This window comes from Hyaloscypha bicolor (assembly GCF_002865645.1).
Source record: "Hyaloscypha bicolor E unplaced genomic scaffold K444scaffold_136, whole genome shotgun sequence".
NCBI lineage: Eukaryota > Fungi > Ascomycota > Leotiomycetes > Helotiales > Hyaloscyphaceae > Hyaloscypha > Hyaloscypha bicolor.
The window spans coordinates 1307528-1325407 of record NW_020194638.1 but is presented as its reverse complement, the minus strand read 5'-3'; the positions used below and the strand labels follow the sequence as shown (position 1 = coordinate 1325407).

Sequence of the window (17880 nt, the reverse complement as noted above, 5' to 3'; positions counted from 1 at the left end):
ATATATTTATTAATATATTTATTAATATATAAAGTTATTAATATATAAATAATATATATTTATTAATATAAAGCTCTTAAATTAAGTATTTTTATATTTGAAATACGAATATATATATAATATAATATATTTAAAGTAATATATAATTTTTATATATTATAAATAATTTTTAATTTTAAGTTAAAATTTAAAAATTTAAAAAATTTAAAAAAATTTAAATCTTTAAATTATAATTTTCTTTTAAAAGTTAAAATTATATAAACTATTAATATATCTTTTTAAATTATAATAGTATTAAAGTTATTTTATAATTTTTTTATCTTATAATATTATATAATATAAAAGTTATATTAATATTTATATAGTTTTAAGAGAATTATTAAAAGCTTATTATATTATAAAATAATAAGTATTCTTATTAAATATTATTAAAAGTGGGTTTACTATATAAAAGAGATCTTATATATAAAAATTTAGATTATTATATAAAGTAAGTATTCTTTATTTAAAGTTAAAAGTAAGAGTTAAGAAAATTTAAATATTTAATCTTTAACTTATAATTATACTTTAAAAGATAAAATTATATAAAATATTAATATATTTCCTAAAACTATTATAATAAGGTAGTAATTTTATAATAGTTTTAACTTATAATAATATATAATATAAAACTTATATTAAAATTTTATAGAATTTAATATAATTATTAAAGGTTTATTATACTAATAAATATTAAGTATTTTTACTATATATTATTAAAAGTAAGGTTTATATACTAAGGGGATCTTATATATGAAAAATTAGACTTTTATATAAGGTGGTTGTATTTTAATAAATTAAAATATTTTTATTACACGCGTGTTTTGGTGCGGGACGTGTTTTGGCGCGGGACTTCGGTTATGTCACGTGGTATGGTCTATGTGTACGCGAGGTTTAAACCCAACATAGATCTCCAACCTTAGTTTTCCTCCTTACGTGAACGTCACAGCATCTTCGTCCGAATCCAAATCTCATCTCTTGGTGAAAATGAGACATCAAACCGTCTTGGCATAGCCACCAAGCTCCTGTACTCTGCTGAGAAGTCCAGCATATCCGCGTTGGCTTTCCTTGCATTGAGATCTTTCGGCTCGTTGATCTTGAATGCTAGGACGAGTCTCGCAATCAGAGCACTAAAGTCTTGGCGTCAGCATCCTCGAAGATTGTCTCGTGATAGGGTTTAACGGGAGATATGGGACTTACTATATAATTCGATTGCTCAATGCGGCAGCAGGACAGATTCTTGACCCAGCCCCAAACGTCAAGTGAGGTAAGGAATCCGTCTTTCCAATAAACCTCGTGGGCTTGAACTCCAACGCATCGTCTCCGTACCAAGCCGTATCATGATTTGCTTGTTGAGCATTCATGATCATCGTTGTGCCCTTGGGAATGACGGTGTCCCAGTAGCTGATATCCTTGACCGTCGTGCGTGGAAGGGAGTACGGGGTGGTTGTCCAGAATCGAAGGGTCTCCTTGTACAGTGAAACAAGCAGCTCAACACTTTCTTCTCGGAACGCCATCTCCCACGCTTTATCTCTATCCCCATCATAAGAAGCCAAGATAGCATCATAAAGTTCTGACTGGAATTCTTGGCCTGTAGGTATTGAGAGCCAGCCAATCACAACATACATAGATGAGGCAGTGGAGTCAGGTGCAGCTTGGAGAAGAGCTTTGCACGTTCCATGGATCTCTGGTTCTGAGAGATTGTCTTTTACAAGGCCGTTGACGATACAGTCTACTTGCTCTCCTGACGCGATCCTCTTCTTCAACGCATCGAAGATGACATCGAGATGCTCTTGTCGCCGTTTCTCCGCTGCTACAACGGCATTCCCACTAGCAAAGTCTGGAATGAGCAATCTCAGTATCGGTACGTAGTCTCTGAGTCTTTGCGTCGACGCTCTGAAATATGAGATCTGGTTGATGCTCTCGACCAACGCATCCGTGAATTCGTCATCGACGCCATTGGACACGGTACCATACGTCAGAGAAAGCGCGAGATCGAAAACGATGTGTCGGAGGTATGGATAGATGTCCATATACTCATCACCTTTGGAGAGAAGTTCTCGAGTGAGGGAGACCGACGCCGGCTCCAGCAAATGATAATATGTCGGCCAAAGAGATTTGCCCAATGCTCGTGTCGCTGCTTTCCTGCATCTTCGAATTGCCTCTGTCATATTCGCTCCAGAGAGATCGTATTCGAGTTTTTCTGTAAAGCCATGTTGTTGCGGCTTGTCGATTAGGTCGTTGGAATGCCCGACCCAGAGGTCCTTAATAGTCGAGAAAGTGTTGGCTACCACTGCCCTTTCGCTGCCGAGCCGCATTTGAAAGATGTCGCTCGATAGATTCTTGGACCATCGTGAGTATATTGTGGAGTCGTTTTCATTCAGTCGTCCACCAAGAGTCATGAGGTTCCCAACGAAGGGAAGCGCATCTGGTGCATCCGGTATCTTTGGTATTTTTGGTACTTGAGTTTGTGTCGCTTGCTTCTGTAGAGAAGTCAGTGACTGGGCATTTTGTTAGCTAGGAAGTGAATTACAAAGAGAGCCCATATTATGAGAAGCAGAAGTACTCCGATCGTCCCAGGTGACAGGACTGAGCTACCTCTTCCAAATTCAAGGACAGTCTCAAACGGCGATATCTTGGCCAGTTGCTCCATCTTGGAAATCGAGAATAAAAGGAATCTGTGTAAAGCCGAACAATATGATGCAGAAGTCACTTGAAATTCATCGAAATCTGTCGAGATTTCGCAAAGCCTACTTTGAACCTCATCATCTCCACGACTTCGTGGAGTTTGTGAATTTTGTCCTCGTCGTATGACAGAAGTGGGATTGTTGGGAGATACAGATACGGTAGGTTCTCCCCCGAACTTCAAAGATACAGATATCGGACTTCCGACAGCCTTGTGGTTCCTGCATTGGCATTTGCAAGGAGGTCTGGATCTCAACGGGTGCAGCTGCGGCTTTGACAGTGAAGGAGATACACGAGTCAGTGGAAGGTGGGCTGAATACGAGTACGAGATGCCTAAATACGAATACGATGAGTCTAGATTCAGGGGCTATTCGCTTAGCACTGTAAAACTACATTACCCCTTTTCTCACCTTCATACCTCGCTTGCAGCCCCCCTTTCTTCCCCCTGAATTACTTATCAGCCTTCAAAACCTCGCTTATTCCTACTATCCCTGTATCCGGGAGATATACACACCGATCCGTACACCTTTGCACTCGGTCTTTTTAACTACCGTGTGAAAGGCGGTGTACTTCAGTGATGTAATACTAGATACAAAGCGAGGTCCGAGAAAATCGGCATGTCTGGATAGTAAGATTACGTAGCACAGAAAGGGTATCTGGTCAGGCGAGATGAGGCGAGGCGGGATTTGAGGGTTAATTGGGTTGCTGTGATACGGAGCGTCAGCCCTATCTAAGGATAGAAAGGGTCTGTGTATGGTGATTGCATGGTTGCAAGTTGTGGGTAAAAATGGAGGGAGGATGTGATCAAAGTTATCTATCCGCGCATGAGGAAGTGCTGTTGGACGATGACTTCTTGCAGTAGGCTTATGTAGACGCATACTTGTGATTACTGGGGATAGCAGAGTCATTCTACGTTATCAATTCAATGCGCTTATGTCCCGTGACGTCTCAAAACCCTGGACTCTGGGTATACCACATCCGAGAATCGACTCTTCTCAACGACAGTGTAGATCTAAGGAGGTGTCAACGTCTAACATTTCTCATAAGCATGTTACGACTCATACAAGGCAAGGTGCAATCCTCTTAGCAGCAGGGCAGCGCCAAGAAATAGGAATACAACATTTGGTGCCTCTTCAGGCAAGGTATAATTCAAATGATAAAAATAATAATGATAATTATTTGCGTCCGAGAGAGTAGCCTGAAAGGCGATATACTCAAAACCTCCCATAGGGTATGAGGACGTGCTAAGCTAAGGATTTACTACAAAGTCCTACTCAATAGAATAGCCTAAACCACGAGGGGAAAACGACGTCCTTTATCAAGTAGCCCCGGGTCCCTGATTCTGCGCTTTTACAGTGCCCTTGTATACCCTAGAAAGCATTTCAAACCGGCAGGCTAGCCCTTTGCATCTTCTAGTTCCCGGTATACCGTAGCTTGTGACTGTAAACCTCCCACGGCCAGTTGGGGTGGCCACCAGATTCCATATATACTAACCGCAGAGAGGCCCTAAAGGTTGGCTCCAGTTATCGCTCGAACGAAATCAAAAGCTTTCTAGACAAGCCTAACAGAAGGTCCTCTCCTTGGCAGCGAATCTCCTGTCTGTCTCCTTTCCAATTTCCTCCTTTATACCCGGTATAATCGCGTCCTCGAGCCTGCATCTGCAGAAGGGCTCCTCCATCGTATAGCTATATCGAGAGTATGTCGTCGGGTCGATAAGGCCACGGTGTCCTCCTCGATTTCTCTCTGTAATCTCGCGGATAGAACCCGGCGGTGGGGTAAGGCATCGAGCGACAAAAGGCTTGAGTAGCGCACAAAAGACCAAGTTGAATTTACTATTCTGAATCGCTTCTCGTGGTCGATAAAGCGCGACGGTGTTAGGGGGGCGCGTCGAGTTATCGTGCTTGTATCGTGAAAAATTCTCCGAAGATCCTTCCGTAACGACGATTGCGACTCTGATCGTTGTGCAAGCTAAGCTTACAGTAGACCTTTGCTATCCGTATAGAATACTCTATACAGAGTCCCCAGCAGGCACCACGGGGAGGTGTGAGTTCGACTTTGCCCGCCAGGTATAATCCATGCAAGACCAGGGAACAACACCATAACACGACACTATTTCGAGGGTTGCTACAGCTGGTATGTTTAATGAGACATGGCGAGATCTGTGCAAATGCGAAAATTGTATTAGAGAAAGGTCCATATTAGGGTTTCGTTTGCTGGAGCAGCAGAGAATTTCATGCACGCAGGGCAAGCCAAAGCAGAGTCGACTTTGACGACAAGTTGTACTAGTTAGGATGCCTTGGAATTGGCGTGGTTCCTGAGCATTTGAATTCATGCGTGGACGAAGTTATGCAGGGAGAGGATAGTACTATTTTTACCTTAGCGGAATGGCTAGGACACTCAGTTTTACCGATTAGAGATTTAATAAGCAAATACTATTACTACAGAGTCTGTATAAACAATGGCACCTCAATGTGCTGAAGGCGAGTGTCTTTCTAGTTAGGATGCTGATGTAGAGCTTTCAGAGACTGGCCTCAGTTCGCCACATTCTTCTAACCCATCCAACATATCCTCTCCTTGAAAGACATACTGAATTGCCTCGGAGTCCTTGACGTAAAGAACATGTCGAACGGAAGATATCTGGTGATAGTCATCGAGATTGCTGATAGTTCTGTTGTGAGAGCGAGCGATAGGAGCGATGATCAAAGGTAGCCGATGGATTCGCTTCAAGTCACCCCTTAGTAACAATCCACGTCGACTAGTAAACACAATTTCCTTCCAAAGGTCTCCAAATCTCAGAATAAATGGGCGGAGTGCTTCGATAAAGGAGTTGGGAACCAATAGTTGTAGCATGAGTGGAGCTGCGCTATTGCACCGTCTTCTGATATAGCCTCGATAGTATTCCGCGACCTCTGGAGTAGGCGTAAAGTAAAGTACCGTTCCACCTACTCCCCGAAAGTCGGATGGAGTTCCGCTAACTAGACTTTCAATAGAGATCTTTCCCGTCGGGTCTTGTCCAACTCTGTCTTTTGCAATCGCCTTATACAAAGCTAATCTTCCAGGGACCGTCGACGAAGTCGCGAACTGTGTTACGGCTACAGGATTCTCCCTAGTATCGGTGGCGTTGTTCGAGGAGGCGGCGTTGTTCGAGGAGGCGGCGTTGTTCGTGGAGATGGTGTTGTTCGTGGAGGTGGCTGAGGTCTGTGCCCTCATCTGACTGTCTCGCTGCAATCTCTCCAGACTGAGATAGCGTATTTCCATTGTATCCTTGACCCAATACTGTGCTGACTCCGTGAGCCTAATATTGGTGTACCCTTCGTCCATAATTGCTGCACGAAGTTCAGCCCCTACTCCCCAATTCAACATCTCTGCATCCCAATCCTCCTGTCTGTCTTCAGGCTTGAGATATGGTATAGCAGACAAAGCATACTCGAGGAAGTGATGCTCAAATGCTGCCTCATTGCTTTCGATCTGCTTGACGATCTCCCATCGGGCCCATATGTCGGTAGCCTTCTCCTCTCCCCAGCCAATGTACTCCAAAGTTTCTGCACTCTCGATAAACTCTGGTACTATGAACGAGGGTACAAGACCGACTCCCGAGTCAGCTGAATTATCCGACGAGGACGAAGCTTCCGAGAACATCAGAGAGCTGGATATTTGCCGGCGTCTTCGGATGACTGGCTGGATAAGGTTTTGAGCTGTGAGTATGGCAGCATCAGCTGCGGCGAAGATTGGAAGTGAAGCCATTACAAGGTGTGATAGGTTGTGATTATGTAGAGGTGGAAGGCGAGTTCGGGGTTTGGATGGTAATTTATTTGGCGTTTGGAGGGAAGGAGTAGTGCACAAGCGTTGGAAATGGTCACCTTTTAATGACGACTAGGCTACCGCCCAACCGCCCACACCGCCCAACCAAAAATTTAAGACTTTTGAAAAAATTCTTGCCATGCTTGGGATTGAGTTTGAAAGAGAACCAAGAAATGGGAAAGACGGTAGAACGAATCAAGACGTTATGCGATCAAGGTCGGGACTCGGGGCTGACAATCGAAGGTGGTGTGTTTGTAGAATTCCGGATGTTCATAGGATTCCGGGCGAAGCCCTTCACGTACGTGCAACTGTCCATCGTTAAGATTTGCACCTTCAGACCTTTAAATGCTGGGAGGAAGTTGAGTCTTGTATTAAATGAAGAGATGATGCGAAGAAGAGGTGAAGTGAGGTTGAAGATTTTCGGCAACCAGTGTGTCAAAAAAGTATTCAAGGTATTCAAGGTATTCAAGGTATTCAAGGTATTCAAGGTATTCAAGGTATTCAAGGTATTCAAGGTATTCAAGGTATTCAAGGTATTCATGAATATTCATGAATATCTTGAATAGAATATGAGTAGCGTAATTCTCAAAAAATTAGAGTAGAGTAGAATATATATTCATGAATATTCATGAATACTGGTGATTTTTGGTCACGTGACTATAGAAAATCAAGCTTTACTTAATAATTATTAAATAACTAAGGCGCCTGTTAGTGGCTCTAGCCAAACTAAGCTAAGACTTATATAATACTAGCTAAGTACTAATTTTCTATAATAATAAACTAATTATCCTCCTCGAAATCTTGTGCTTTGGTTCGCTTACCAAGCCTCGCTATCGCCTAATTGGGTAGCGAGGTGGAGCTAGAGCGGAAGCGGGCGGGAGCTTTACCTAATATAGCTAGCTTTTCACGTGCTTGCTACTCAAAGTATTCATGAATATTCATGAATACCTTGATTAGAATATGAATAGAATATGAGTAGTGGGTAAATTTTGATGAATAGAATAGAGTAGTGGCCACTACTCTATTCTATTCTATTCATTTGACACACTGTCGGCAACGGGAGAACCCCTCGATACCGAACGGGGTTTTAGTTGAACCATATTATCAAACTCTGCATATGCTCGTTTATTTAGCTGAACCATAGTATCGCTTAAGGAAGCGAGACAGCTAGCCGAGCAAATGAATAGACTTTATACCAGTTATATTTTAGGCATATACTTTGCATATGCTCTTCTTATACTCTGCATATGCTTTGCATATATATAAGCTATATAAGCTATACGGGCTAGGAAGGTTCGGGTTAGTCCCGAGCTTGCGAGGGGGCTTAGGGTCAGGAGTTAGGGTCAGGGTTAGTCCGGGGGGTTGGGGGGCGGTAAGAGTCCCCTGTATTGGGATATATTAAAGCGTAAAGGCTCTACGGGTTAGGGTTAGCATATATTACGGGTAATAATAAAGTAGGGTGTTTTCTAGCTTGCTTATATGCTTCTTAGTAATAAAGTAAAGTATATACTAAGTATATGGGTTCCATATACCGAGTATATGCTTGAGTAATAGTAATAGTAAAGCAAGATATATTCTACCTTACTTGTATGCTTCTTAGTAATAAGAGTAAAGCATATACTAAGTATATGGGTTCCATATACCGAGCATATGATTGAGTAATAGTAATAATAAAGCAAGATATATTCTAACTTACTTATGTATTTCTTTCGCGACGCAGAAAATAAGGTGGAAGGGCGCACAGTGTCAAGGCCTGAAGGGGCTGTGGGGATAATATGGGTGTATATTGGTATATTAGTAAGGAATGATGGTGCCCTAAGGGCGGGGAAATAGCTATATATAGGCCTATGTATGGCCAGTGCGTAGCACGTGACACATAGTGGTCGAGGACAGCGATTTTCAACATTAGACCAGGGGTGGTATGGACATACCGGAGAGGAGACAGAGCCGCAGGATGAGGTAGATACCAAGTTATCAAGGCCCAATGTATTGCTAAAGAGATTATTTGGGAACTTTAGAACAGTCTGCATGATTTGAAGTGATAGATTATCTACCCTACTCAGCAAGCTCTGTCGTTGGACATGTAGTCAGATGTTGAGGTCCTTCCATTCTTCGTCAGAGAGTTATCAAGATATACATGTAACTGCAACCTACATCGTTAGGTATTCTGCAAAGACCAGCGCCATCTGTTACTGGATCGTCAAAAAGGCAAGTGTTCTGCCTGAGGCTCGCGCATGTTCGGCCTCCCCACCCTTGGCTTAAAAATGCCCAGTCCGATTGGAAAGGATCGCCTTATCTCTTCGGTAGCAGTTCCGGCCCTCGAACTTTATGTCATGTCGGGGTCTCAATTCTTCAAGGAGAAGGCCGTTCGGGCTTTAGCTACGTGGAGATGGCCGCATGCTCCTCAGGATGGGTGTGGTGGATTGGATTTCGAGCTAGATTGGACTTCGAAGGCCGATTTCTCGATCTTCGGTCAGCAGAGGAAGAACTTGGGATTGCATGAACAAGACGGCGGGCCGCAACCTCAAATATTCCACTGCTACCTGCTTAACTAGTAGATGACAAAAGAATACCTTTCTTCCACTTTCAGATATAACTCTCCTCATTTGGATTCTTGCCTATCTTCGCTTCTTGGCTCCTTTCCGAGTCGTCCTGAGGAGCTTCTTTGGGGGTTTCCTCCTGAAGATTTTCCAGGGGCTTATCCTCTAGACTCTCCGCAGGAGCTGCTGGGGGCGTCTCTGAAATCTCCCGAGAATCCGTCTGAATTCCTCCCTTTGTCTCCTCCCCTGGCTCTCCTTCCTGGTCTCCTCGCTTGGCTCCAGGCTCATTCTCTGTAAGAGCTGCCGGGGGTATTTCCTCCACTTTCTTTCCGCACTCCTTGCACACAATTTGTGCTGGCTTCCCTTTCTCGTCTCCCGGCTCATTCCCCTTCTCTACATCTGACGGTTTTTCTTTTGTGCACGAATAATTAGTACTGAGATCAGAAGCTGGTGGCAATCGGGTAACCTATCTCCAAATCGTAGCAAACTCACTTCTCCTACAAGCAGGAGCAATCTCAACCCATCTGGCAATGAGCCTTAGCGTCGTAGGCATCCAAACAAAGATAGCAACTATCTGCCCGAAACCCCACTCGCCATCCGTGTACTGTTTGCCGACGACCTTCTTCAGGTTATTTCTCTTGACTTGCATTTGCCCTGTGAAAAAAAGCACTCCGATCGCAAAAGCGAGGGTGAAAAGGCTGTTGGAATAAGGGTTTACGAGGAGGAAAACTAGGGTCGCAAAAGCCAAGTAGGCTAGGAAAAGGACGGCGGCCACGGCACAGAGGATGATGAGAACGAAGATGAGGCAGACAAAGAAATTGCCTGGGGCACGAATATGAGTCCACATATGGTGCAAGAGACCCCAGTTTATCTTTGGAGCAGGGGAAGTTGCCGGAGGGATATGAGGCACTATCCTTCCATACGTGCTGCATGACGAGGCGAGTTCCGGCAGGAAAGAGAGGGAAATCGATTGCCCACGGATCCAGCTCAAACAGCCCAGATACAAGCCAAAGCCTATAATACAAGCCACAGTGGTGATGACAGGTTGCTCGGTCCATTTTTCCCAGATTTTTTCTACTTCCCCTCTCTGCTTTTCCAAATTCGGTCTTCTGCGCCCCTTTGCCGGCTGTGTACCGTCTACCGGCCCGCTTGCCGGCGCTGTACTGTCTGTGGACGTGGCTGCCTGCGGCTCTACGTCCCAATCGCAAAACTGAAGAGCGGAAAGTGCGGTGCCAAGGAGCGCCAGAAACTGCATTGTAGCGAGATAGTAGAGGAATGTTACTTCGAAGATAGGGTGGCTATGCCTGACATAGACTATCGTAGCGACCAAGACGGACAGTGCGATGAGGATCGTTGCGCCTAGGAACTCCTTGTGGGTATCTTGAAGAAGTACCTCGACCTTTTCCGTGTTCTTGACCTTGTCCGAAGAAGCCAACTGAAGATAAACGCGAAGAAGGGGGCAAAATAAAACAGTCAAAAGAGCCTGAAATAGCCAAGAGATGTTTGTCTATAGAACCATAGTAGTTCTTACTATTAGTCTCGGTGCGTGGCTGAGAGACCAGAGTATATATAATAGTCCACTTACACCGACTCCAGAGAGGTCTGGATTTCCAGTGCCCCAAGCTAGCAAGCACAGCCCGGGGCACTTTTGCACCTCCAATGTGATGTTTATCTGAGCACGGGTGGCAGCGACAACCAGGTCCGTGAGTGAAGAAAAGGACGAGCAAGGAAGGGTGATATTTGAGGTCGAGTTCATGGCAACGAGAGCCATCAGGTGAACCGAACGATGAATTGTGCTTTGAGCGACTTGTCCAAAGATATGTATAGTATGATACGACAGAAACTCTCGTTACTCAAGACGAGGCTCAGTATTGAGCAATCGAGACCACAATATTGCTAACTTTGTGAGCAACCGGACAAGAATCTTGGCGATCAACATAGAAGAGGGAAAACTAAGAGGAGGGGGAGGAGGAGAATAGCTGCGCTGGCTTTGCAGATGGAGGCGTCTCAAACAAAGAGCTGCATTTCGTTTACTATGCTTTGTTCTGGAGAGTTCACAGACCGGGAAGACCCACCCATATCTGTACCCCTCACGTCCTCGTCTCATCCCGTCCGTAAGACTCAGACCCAGCGTATCAAGAGGCTCTGTACCCATGGCTTGCTGCCCGAAAGCTGCCCACATACAACGCTACGAAAAAGAAATATCGTGGCGACTCAGCTGACGCCACAAGGGTCCAGCTCCTGCATCGACCAATGCTTTGGCTGCTTCGCAGTTACACCTCCACAGACCACACAGAACATATCCTATCATGATAAGAATGGGAGCAATTGAATGTGTGGGCCAGGAGCAGATATTAAAGGTATATGCCGGTGAGCGCTTGCGGGGGTGACAGCAGGATGGGATTCTAGACTTGACAATGGGAAGGCGAACCGATACATGGGTATGAGCTGCGCGTTATCTGATTGAGCACGGGGCCGGTGTGGGAGAACGTATCAAGGGTTCAAGGGTAAGAAGCTGGCGAACGCTTTTATGTTTTTGACAGCGGGGTGTGCCAGACTTGGCAGCATCACCTCGAGCCGAGCCATTCATGCAACCCATAAATCGGCTACTTCCGATAGAAGGGGATTAATGCCACGTAGTAAATTTCAGTAGATACGGGCTAAGGATTGCTTTTATCATCACAGTATTGCGAACCGCCTCGTTTTGTCTCGCCCAGTGATTTCCGCCAACTTGTTGCGAAGAAGGTCATGCGATTGTGATCGGTAAACTCGATGATGCATCGATTTGCAGGGCCAGCCAGAAAGTTTGTTGATCTGAGCTGTCGTGGCTGATGGAAGAAGGACTTGATGCACGACTTGCAAAATACATCACTGCATACCAAACGCACAGTGAAATGAGGATGAACAGACTCTCCACAGACACTGCATTCAACTTTGAGTTGGGGCAAGTGCTCAAGGACAGCCTTCTGGCGGAGAGTATAATGGGTCGAAGGGCCCGCAACGGTGCTACAGGACTTGTCGCTGAAAGTCGAAGCTTCTGTAGCTCGCAGGACATGATCCCAGTCAACTGACTCCGCCCCGAGGCGAGACATCGCCGGCAAATTGGTGACATCCTGGGATGGCAGATTTTCATCTACATTCAAGCTTAGCGCGAAGTCTCGATCTTGACCCGACTGTGTCTCCTCGACTCTTGATTCTTCAATGGCCACAGCATCAGAAGCAACAGCTTTAGCAAATGCTGTAAGCGAACTTCGGGTCCTCGACAAGAAGAAGCGCCTTCTTCAACTCGGTCTCGAAGGTATCGAATGCTAATGCAAAGTCCGGAGGACTATCTTCAGTCCATTTGCCGGATTGAAGCTCACGCTGAGCTTCGATCTCTTCGAGTTGAAGCTGCAGAGCAAAGCTCTCGTCATCGAATTGGAGGAAGGGATCAACGCATGCCATAACTGACGCTGGTATGCTTTGTTTGTCTGAGTTTGGTTGTTAGATGATTTGGTGTTGAGGGAGGTGTGAAGAGATGAACTCTCGTTGAGAGATCGGCAGGAGGGGTGAGGCTCAATTCTGTGGTCGGTCTCGCAAAACGTCCAAGCCTCAGGCACAGAACGCGTGTCCCCAGGTTTCCCTGGCAATGCAACACTGACGTCGAGCTTCCATCTTGAAAGCCTGTCATCCTTACCGCTATGTCTGCGACTCCAAGCCTAGTCTCATGCACGATTCACTTTACACCGAAGACATATCGAGTTGTAACAAGACCAAGAGGGAATTGATACCGGTCGGTGTATATTGTTAGTTCCAAGTCGCAATCTGCTCTTCTTGACATTTCGCCAGTTTGAAGAAATGCAGCACGACAACGCCGCGCAACGTATCACACTGCAAAAGGCTCCGGCTAAGTCCTTATTTTGCCTTCAAACATTGATCTATCAAAAAGCGCTTCCCCATCGGCATTCAGTACTGGCAGTTTATCTCCCCCACCGCTCACCCCCTCCCGCGAGCCGACTGTTCTGAAGCCGGCGCTGATCTGGTGTTCGCTCGCTGACGGGTAGCCCCACACGGGATGCACGCAACACACTTTGCAAATGATTACATAATTGAAATTACACCGTAAATATGATGGAGCGTGCGGGGCTGTTTCGCACTAACCAAAATCGTTACTCGCTTTGATCCGAGGTACCGACCCGCCTGGCGATCTTGCATGAATCTGCACGCCAAAGCAGCCACAAGGCTGATGACGATTCGCTAATCGTAATAAGGCCTCAGAACTCGGATAAGACTCCTTTATAAAGTATTGGGGATGGGATAAGCTCAGTAGTAGAGCTATAGCAGAGGAAGCCTATTATGCTATAAAAGCAGACCCTTTGCAGAGTAGGTGTGAGGGCAATAATGCAAATATGATTTTCTAGTAAGAAGGGTTTAGGGGTATCCAAGAGTGGCCAAGGAATATAACTTATAAGAAAATATAAGAGATATTGAGATATATATAGATTTTAAGATACTTAAAAACAAAGTACTTATTATTTTTTCCGGTATATAGGGTTTTCCGCTATATAGAAATAGATATTAATTAGTACTTTATTTCTATCCAGAAATAGTATTCTCTATATATAAGGCATGTAATAGTAAAGTAATATATAAGTAGTTAAGGTAAGTAAGCTATAGAGTAATACTTATAAGTATAACTAATTCCAAGAATTAATTCTAATAAAAGACTAATTAATACCCTTTTTTAAAGCTAGAAGTATTTCCTTATATATTCCCTAATACTTAGCCAAGCCTATAAAGCATTTTACTTAACTAAGAAATATAATCTCATATAATCCGTATAATTCTAATTACCTATATAATTCCGATTATAAGCTTTACCTAAAATAGGAAACTAGATCTATAATATCTAATACCTATTTATATACTATTATATATATCTATTATATTAATTTCCTTTCTAGGCTCTTATTCCTAAAAGGCCTAAAAGAACTATAAATAGCTTTATAAATAATTCCCTAAAATCTTTCTGGCTATTAGTTCTCTCTAAAAACTTCTTATAATTGCCCTATTATTATATTAGGTAATAAACTTAAGGATATAGTTTACTAATTCTACCTAACTAACCTATAAATTATTTCTAGTAATTTCTTTTTATAAAAATAGTATAGGTATAATATATACTATTAGATAGGAAGCTTTTCCGGTTTTCTAATTAGTTTATAAATTCTAACTTAGCCTCTATTTATAAATAAATTATTATTTTATAAGCCTAAAAGCTTAGAAAAGTTAATCTAATTTTCTAGTTTATTTATAAATTTCTTTTTTAGAATTTTCTAGATATTTCTAGTATAAAGCTAGTTCTAAATTTATAATTATTATTTAGAAAAAAAATATTATAAAAAGGCTTCTCTTTTCCTATTAACTAATCTTTTCTTTTTTTAACTATAATATTATATCTAGCTTTTTCTTTTTTTTTCTTTTTTTTTTCTTTTTCTTCTCTTTTTTTTTAAGCTTCTTTAAGTTTTATTTAAGTTTTATTTAAGCTTTATTTAAATTTTATTTAAGTTCTTTTCTAATTTCTTTTTTTATTTCTATAAGGTATTTATTAGTAAGTAATAAGATAATAGAATAAATTAGTATATTATAAAACTATAGTATTAAATTTAGTATAGAACTAATTTCTATTCCTCCTATAAGGTCTAGGGAAGCCTCCTCTAAATAGGAGGCCCCGATAGCATATATATAATTAGTAATTTATAAGCCTAATATATATAATATAAATAGTAATTAGTTAGGATATTAAAGGACTACCGAATTCCCTAATTAATACTTGTAATATCCGAGGTTCGTTATATGCCCTTAAGTTATATATAACCCTATATATATTATAACTATATCCTTTTCCTAGGATCTTGTTCCCAAGATTCATTAATCTATTTTAGTAAATATTTAATTAATTATTTATTTAATTAATATAAACTTCTAGTATCTTGAAAGGTGGTTTTACTAATATAATCTGGATAATAGACATAAAAATTATCTAATTAGATCGGGGCTAAGTAAGCGAGAAGGAAGGGTAATTATATTTCAGGTATAGGGGCTAGCTAGTAATTGTGATTTTATTTAGGATCTAAGTACTAAGGTACTATTTTACGAAATTAATATTACCTATTAGATCTCGTATTAGAATAATCTAAATAGCTATATAGAAAGTATTTAATAAATATTTATATAAGAAACCCATATAAATATTTCTAAAGTCCTAAAGATTATTTATAGGCTTCTGGGAGTATATATTAATTAGTTATACTGGTTTCCGATTAGAACTAGTATAAAAACTAGTAGTTAATCCAGGTAGTTCTCTACTTCTATAAAAGAACCTCTTTATATTACTATATACTTTCTTCCTTTCTAATAACCACACATATAACTTTTTCTATTATTACCTTCTAGCCTTTTCTTCTGCCTTTCTTTAAGTCTTCTTTAATTATTTTTAATTAATTCTTGTGATGTGTGCAGGGTCGCACGTGACTTAAGGGCATGTGACGAACCTCGGATATCGCGGGTGTCGATCAGGGAGTTCGGCAGCCCTTCGATATCCCAACCAACCACTGTTTACATCATATGCATTAGGCTTATAAATCACTAATTGTATGTATGCCATCGGAGCCTCCTATTTAGAGGGGGCTTCCCTGGACCTCACAGGAGGGACAGAGATTAGTTCTGTACTGAATTTAATACTGTGGTTTCACAACACACTAATTCATTCTATTGTCTTATTGCCTACCAACAAACACCTCACAATTCTATAATATCTTCTTCTGGCTTTATTATCCATTCCTATAATAATAAGTATAAAGGTAACCTCATAGCCTTTTTTCTTATTACTAGTAAATACTTGAAATATTTTAAGTATTTGCTTATTAATTCCTTTATCTTATATACTATAGTATCTAGTAAGAAGAATTATAACTATTATAATAAGGGTTCTGAGTTTTATATATTAGTAAGTTCTTTAGCTTTAATATCTATTAAAGCTAATATAATTTCAGATTCCTTATTACTTATTAGAGGCTTACTAGTTCTAGAAAGATATTATTATAACCTTTAAGAAATTTCTTAAAATATATTCTAAATAGTATTATACTAATAAGAATAATATTATTAATTGGGTTTTTAAAGACTAGAAGAATACTAATAAGCTTCGGAATTCTTTTTCCTGTTTTAATAAGGCAAATAATAATATTACTTAGGTTAGTATTCTAAAGATAAGTTTTTTCTAATATACTTAGGTATTTATTAATTCCTTAAAGAAATACCATAATATTTACCTTTAAGGCATTAATCTTATTACTAAGCTTATTACCGAGATTACTAAGTAATCTATTACTAGTACTTTAAATACTAATAATATAATACTTATAGCTATTTGGGACCTGACTTTAGAAGTTCGGGCCTTCCGTAAAGTATATATAGCTATTATAAGTTCCTTATTTACTTCTTTTAATATCCTTAATATTAATATTATTATAGTATAACTATATCTCATTAAGAAATAAGCAAATTCCGGAAAGTATTAACTAATTCTTTACTAAGTCCTAAATAGGACTAGTATTTAGTATTCTTGCTTTGGGAATTAGGAATTTATAGGAATTAGAATTTATTTATTTGAGATACCTATAGCTAGTTTATTTATAATAAACCTTTCTTAATCCTAAATCTTTTTCTAATAATTTAAATATAATTCTCATAAGCCTTAATAAAACCCTAGAAAACCTTTATAAGTAAAAAACTGTCATAGAGTGCCCAAGCATCCTAGCGAGCACGTGCGTGCGCGTGGTCCGTACGCAAGCCCATAAGGCTTCGCACCTCCCACGACTCACTTGCTTCTTCAAGTTTCAGTCACAATACTACTTTGGATTGCTCCCTGACTTGCTGCCCTTTTGGTGACCACTATTACAAAAACCTAGAGAAAAAGTATCTCTATTATTATTCCGGACCTTTTCTTAGCTATTTAGGTCCTCTTTTTTTTTTAAGTAGCCTTTTTCTTAGTAGTTCAGAATTCTTTTTAATTTTAAGAAATTATTAAAAGATAATTTCGGATTTTAAGCTATAATTTTAGTTATATAATTTTAGAAATTCCTTAAAATTTTTAAAATTAGGGAAAGCAGGTAATTAGATATTATAATTTTTAGGCTAGGCTTTCTATTTAATTAAATACTATTACTTCTTATTTCTATTATCTTATTAGTAATTAATAATAGCTTCTATTTCCTATTCTTATTTTTTATTATTATTTACTAATTCCGGAAGTTCTTTAGAGAAATATAAATATAGCTTCTAATTCTTTTTTATTATATATTTTTTAAAAAAGGAAATATAGAAAGTTAGATATAAATAATTATATATACTTAGTAATTCTAACTTATATACCAAATTACTAATATATTTAAGAATCCTAAATAGACTTATAAATTTTGGCTTAAGCTTTCTTGCTTTAAGTTTAATATTTCTTATTAATAGTATTATCTAGGCTTTTTTAAAATAGTATTTAGCTAACCGGTATTTATTATAGTAGGTTTCCCGGTTATTTTATATATAATATTATAAATTCTTAAGCTTTTTTTACTTTACTTTAAGGGTTTCTAATCTCTTATATATAGCTAATATCTTTTCTATAATCCTATTCTCAGGATTCTATAGAAATTAAGAGTAGTATTTATAATATATATAGAAAAATATATTTTATAAAATCTAATATTTTGAGTTATTATATATAAATTCCGTAAAAGATAACTTCTTAAACTAGTTATTTTTTTAGGTATTATAATAA

At 40.0% G+C, this 17880-nt stretch overlaps 5 protein-coding genes across 5 annotated transcripts; all 5 read right to left on the bottom strand.

The window, feature by feature from the left end:
- Positions 1-982: 982 nt before the first annotated feature.
- On the bottom strand, positions 983-2692 carry K444DRAFT_699852 (cytochrome P450; the record flags this gene model as incomplete). The annotated part of the gene is made up of 3 exons (XM_024887997.1): positions 983-1169; positions 1240-2522; positions 2573-2692. 3 exons carry the CDS (start codon positions 2690-2692, stop codon positions 983-985), a joined length of 1590 nt encoding a protein of 529 aa, XP_024731035.1.
- A 2435-nt stretch (positions 2693-5127) lies between these two features.
- On the bottom strand, positions 5128-6541 carry K444DRAFT_618588 (uncharacterized protein). Its single transcript, XM_024881352.1, has one exon. It carries the CDS (start codon positions 6466-6468, stop codon positions 5221-5223), a length of 1248 nt encoding a protein of 415 aa, XP_024731034.1. The 5' UTR covers positions 6469-6541; the 3' UTR covers positions 5128-5220.
- A 2570-nt stretch (positions 6542-9111) lies between these two features.
- On the bottom strand, positions 9112-10836 carry K444DRAFT_667755 (uncharacterized protein; the record flags this gene model as incomplete). The annotated part of the gene is made up of 3 exons (XM_024887332.1): positions 9112-9476; positions 9558-10572; positions 10651-10836. The coding sequence occupies 3 exons, from the start codon at positions 10834-10836 to the stop codon at positions 9112-9114; spliced, it is 1566 nt and encodes a 521-aa protein (XP_024731033.1).
- Positions 10837-11561: 725 nt separating this feature from the next.
- K444DRAFT_699849 (uncharacterized protein) lies at positions 11562-12491 on the bottom strand. The gene has a single exon (XM_024887996.1). It carries the CDS (start codon positions 12155-12157, stop codon positions 11726-11728), a length of 432 nt encoding a protein of 143 aa, XP_024731032.1. The 5' UTR covers positions 12158-12491; the 3' UTR covers positions 11562-11725.
- Positions 12038-12582, bottom strand: K444DRAFT_699845 (uncharacterized protein). The gene has a single exon (XM_024887995.1). It carries the CDS (start codon positions 12507-12509, stop codon positions 12294-12296), a length of 216 nt encoding a protein of 71 aa, XP_024731031.1. The 5' UTR covers positions 12510-12582; the 3' UTR covers positions 12038-12293.
- Positions 12583-17880: the final 5298 nt, after the last annotated feature.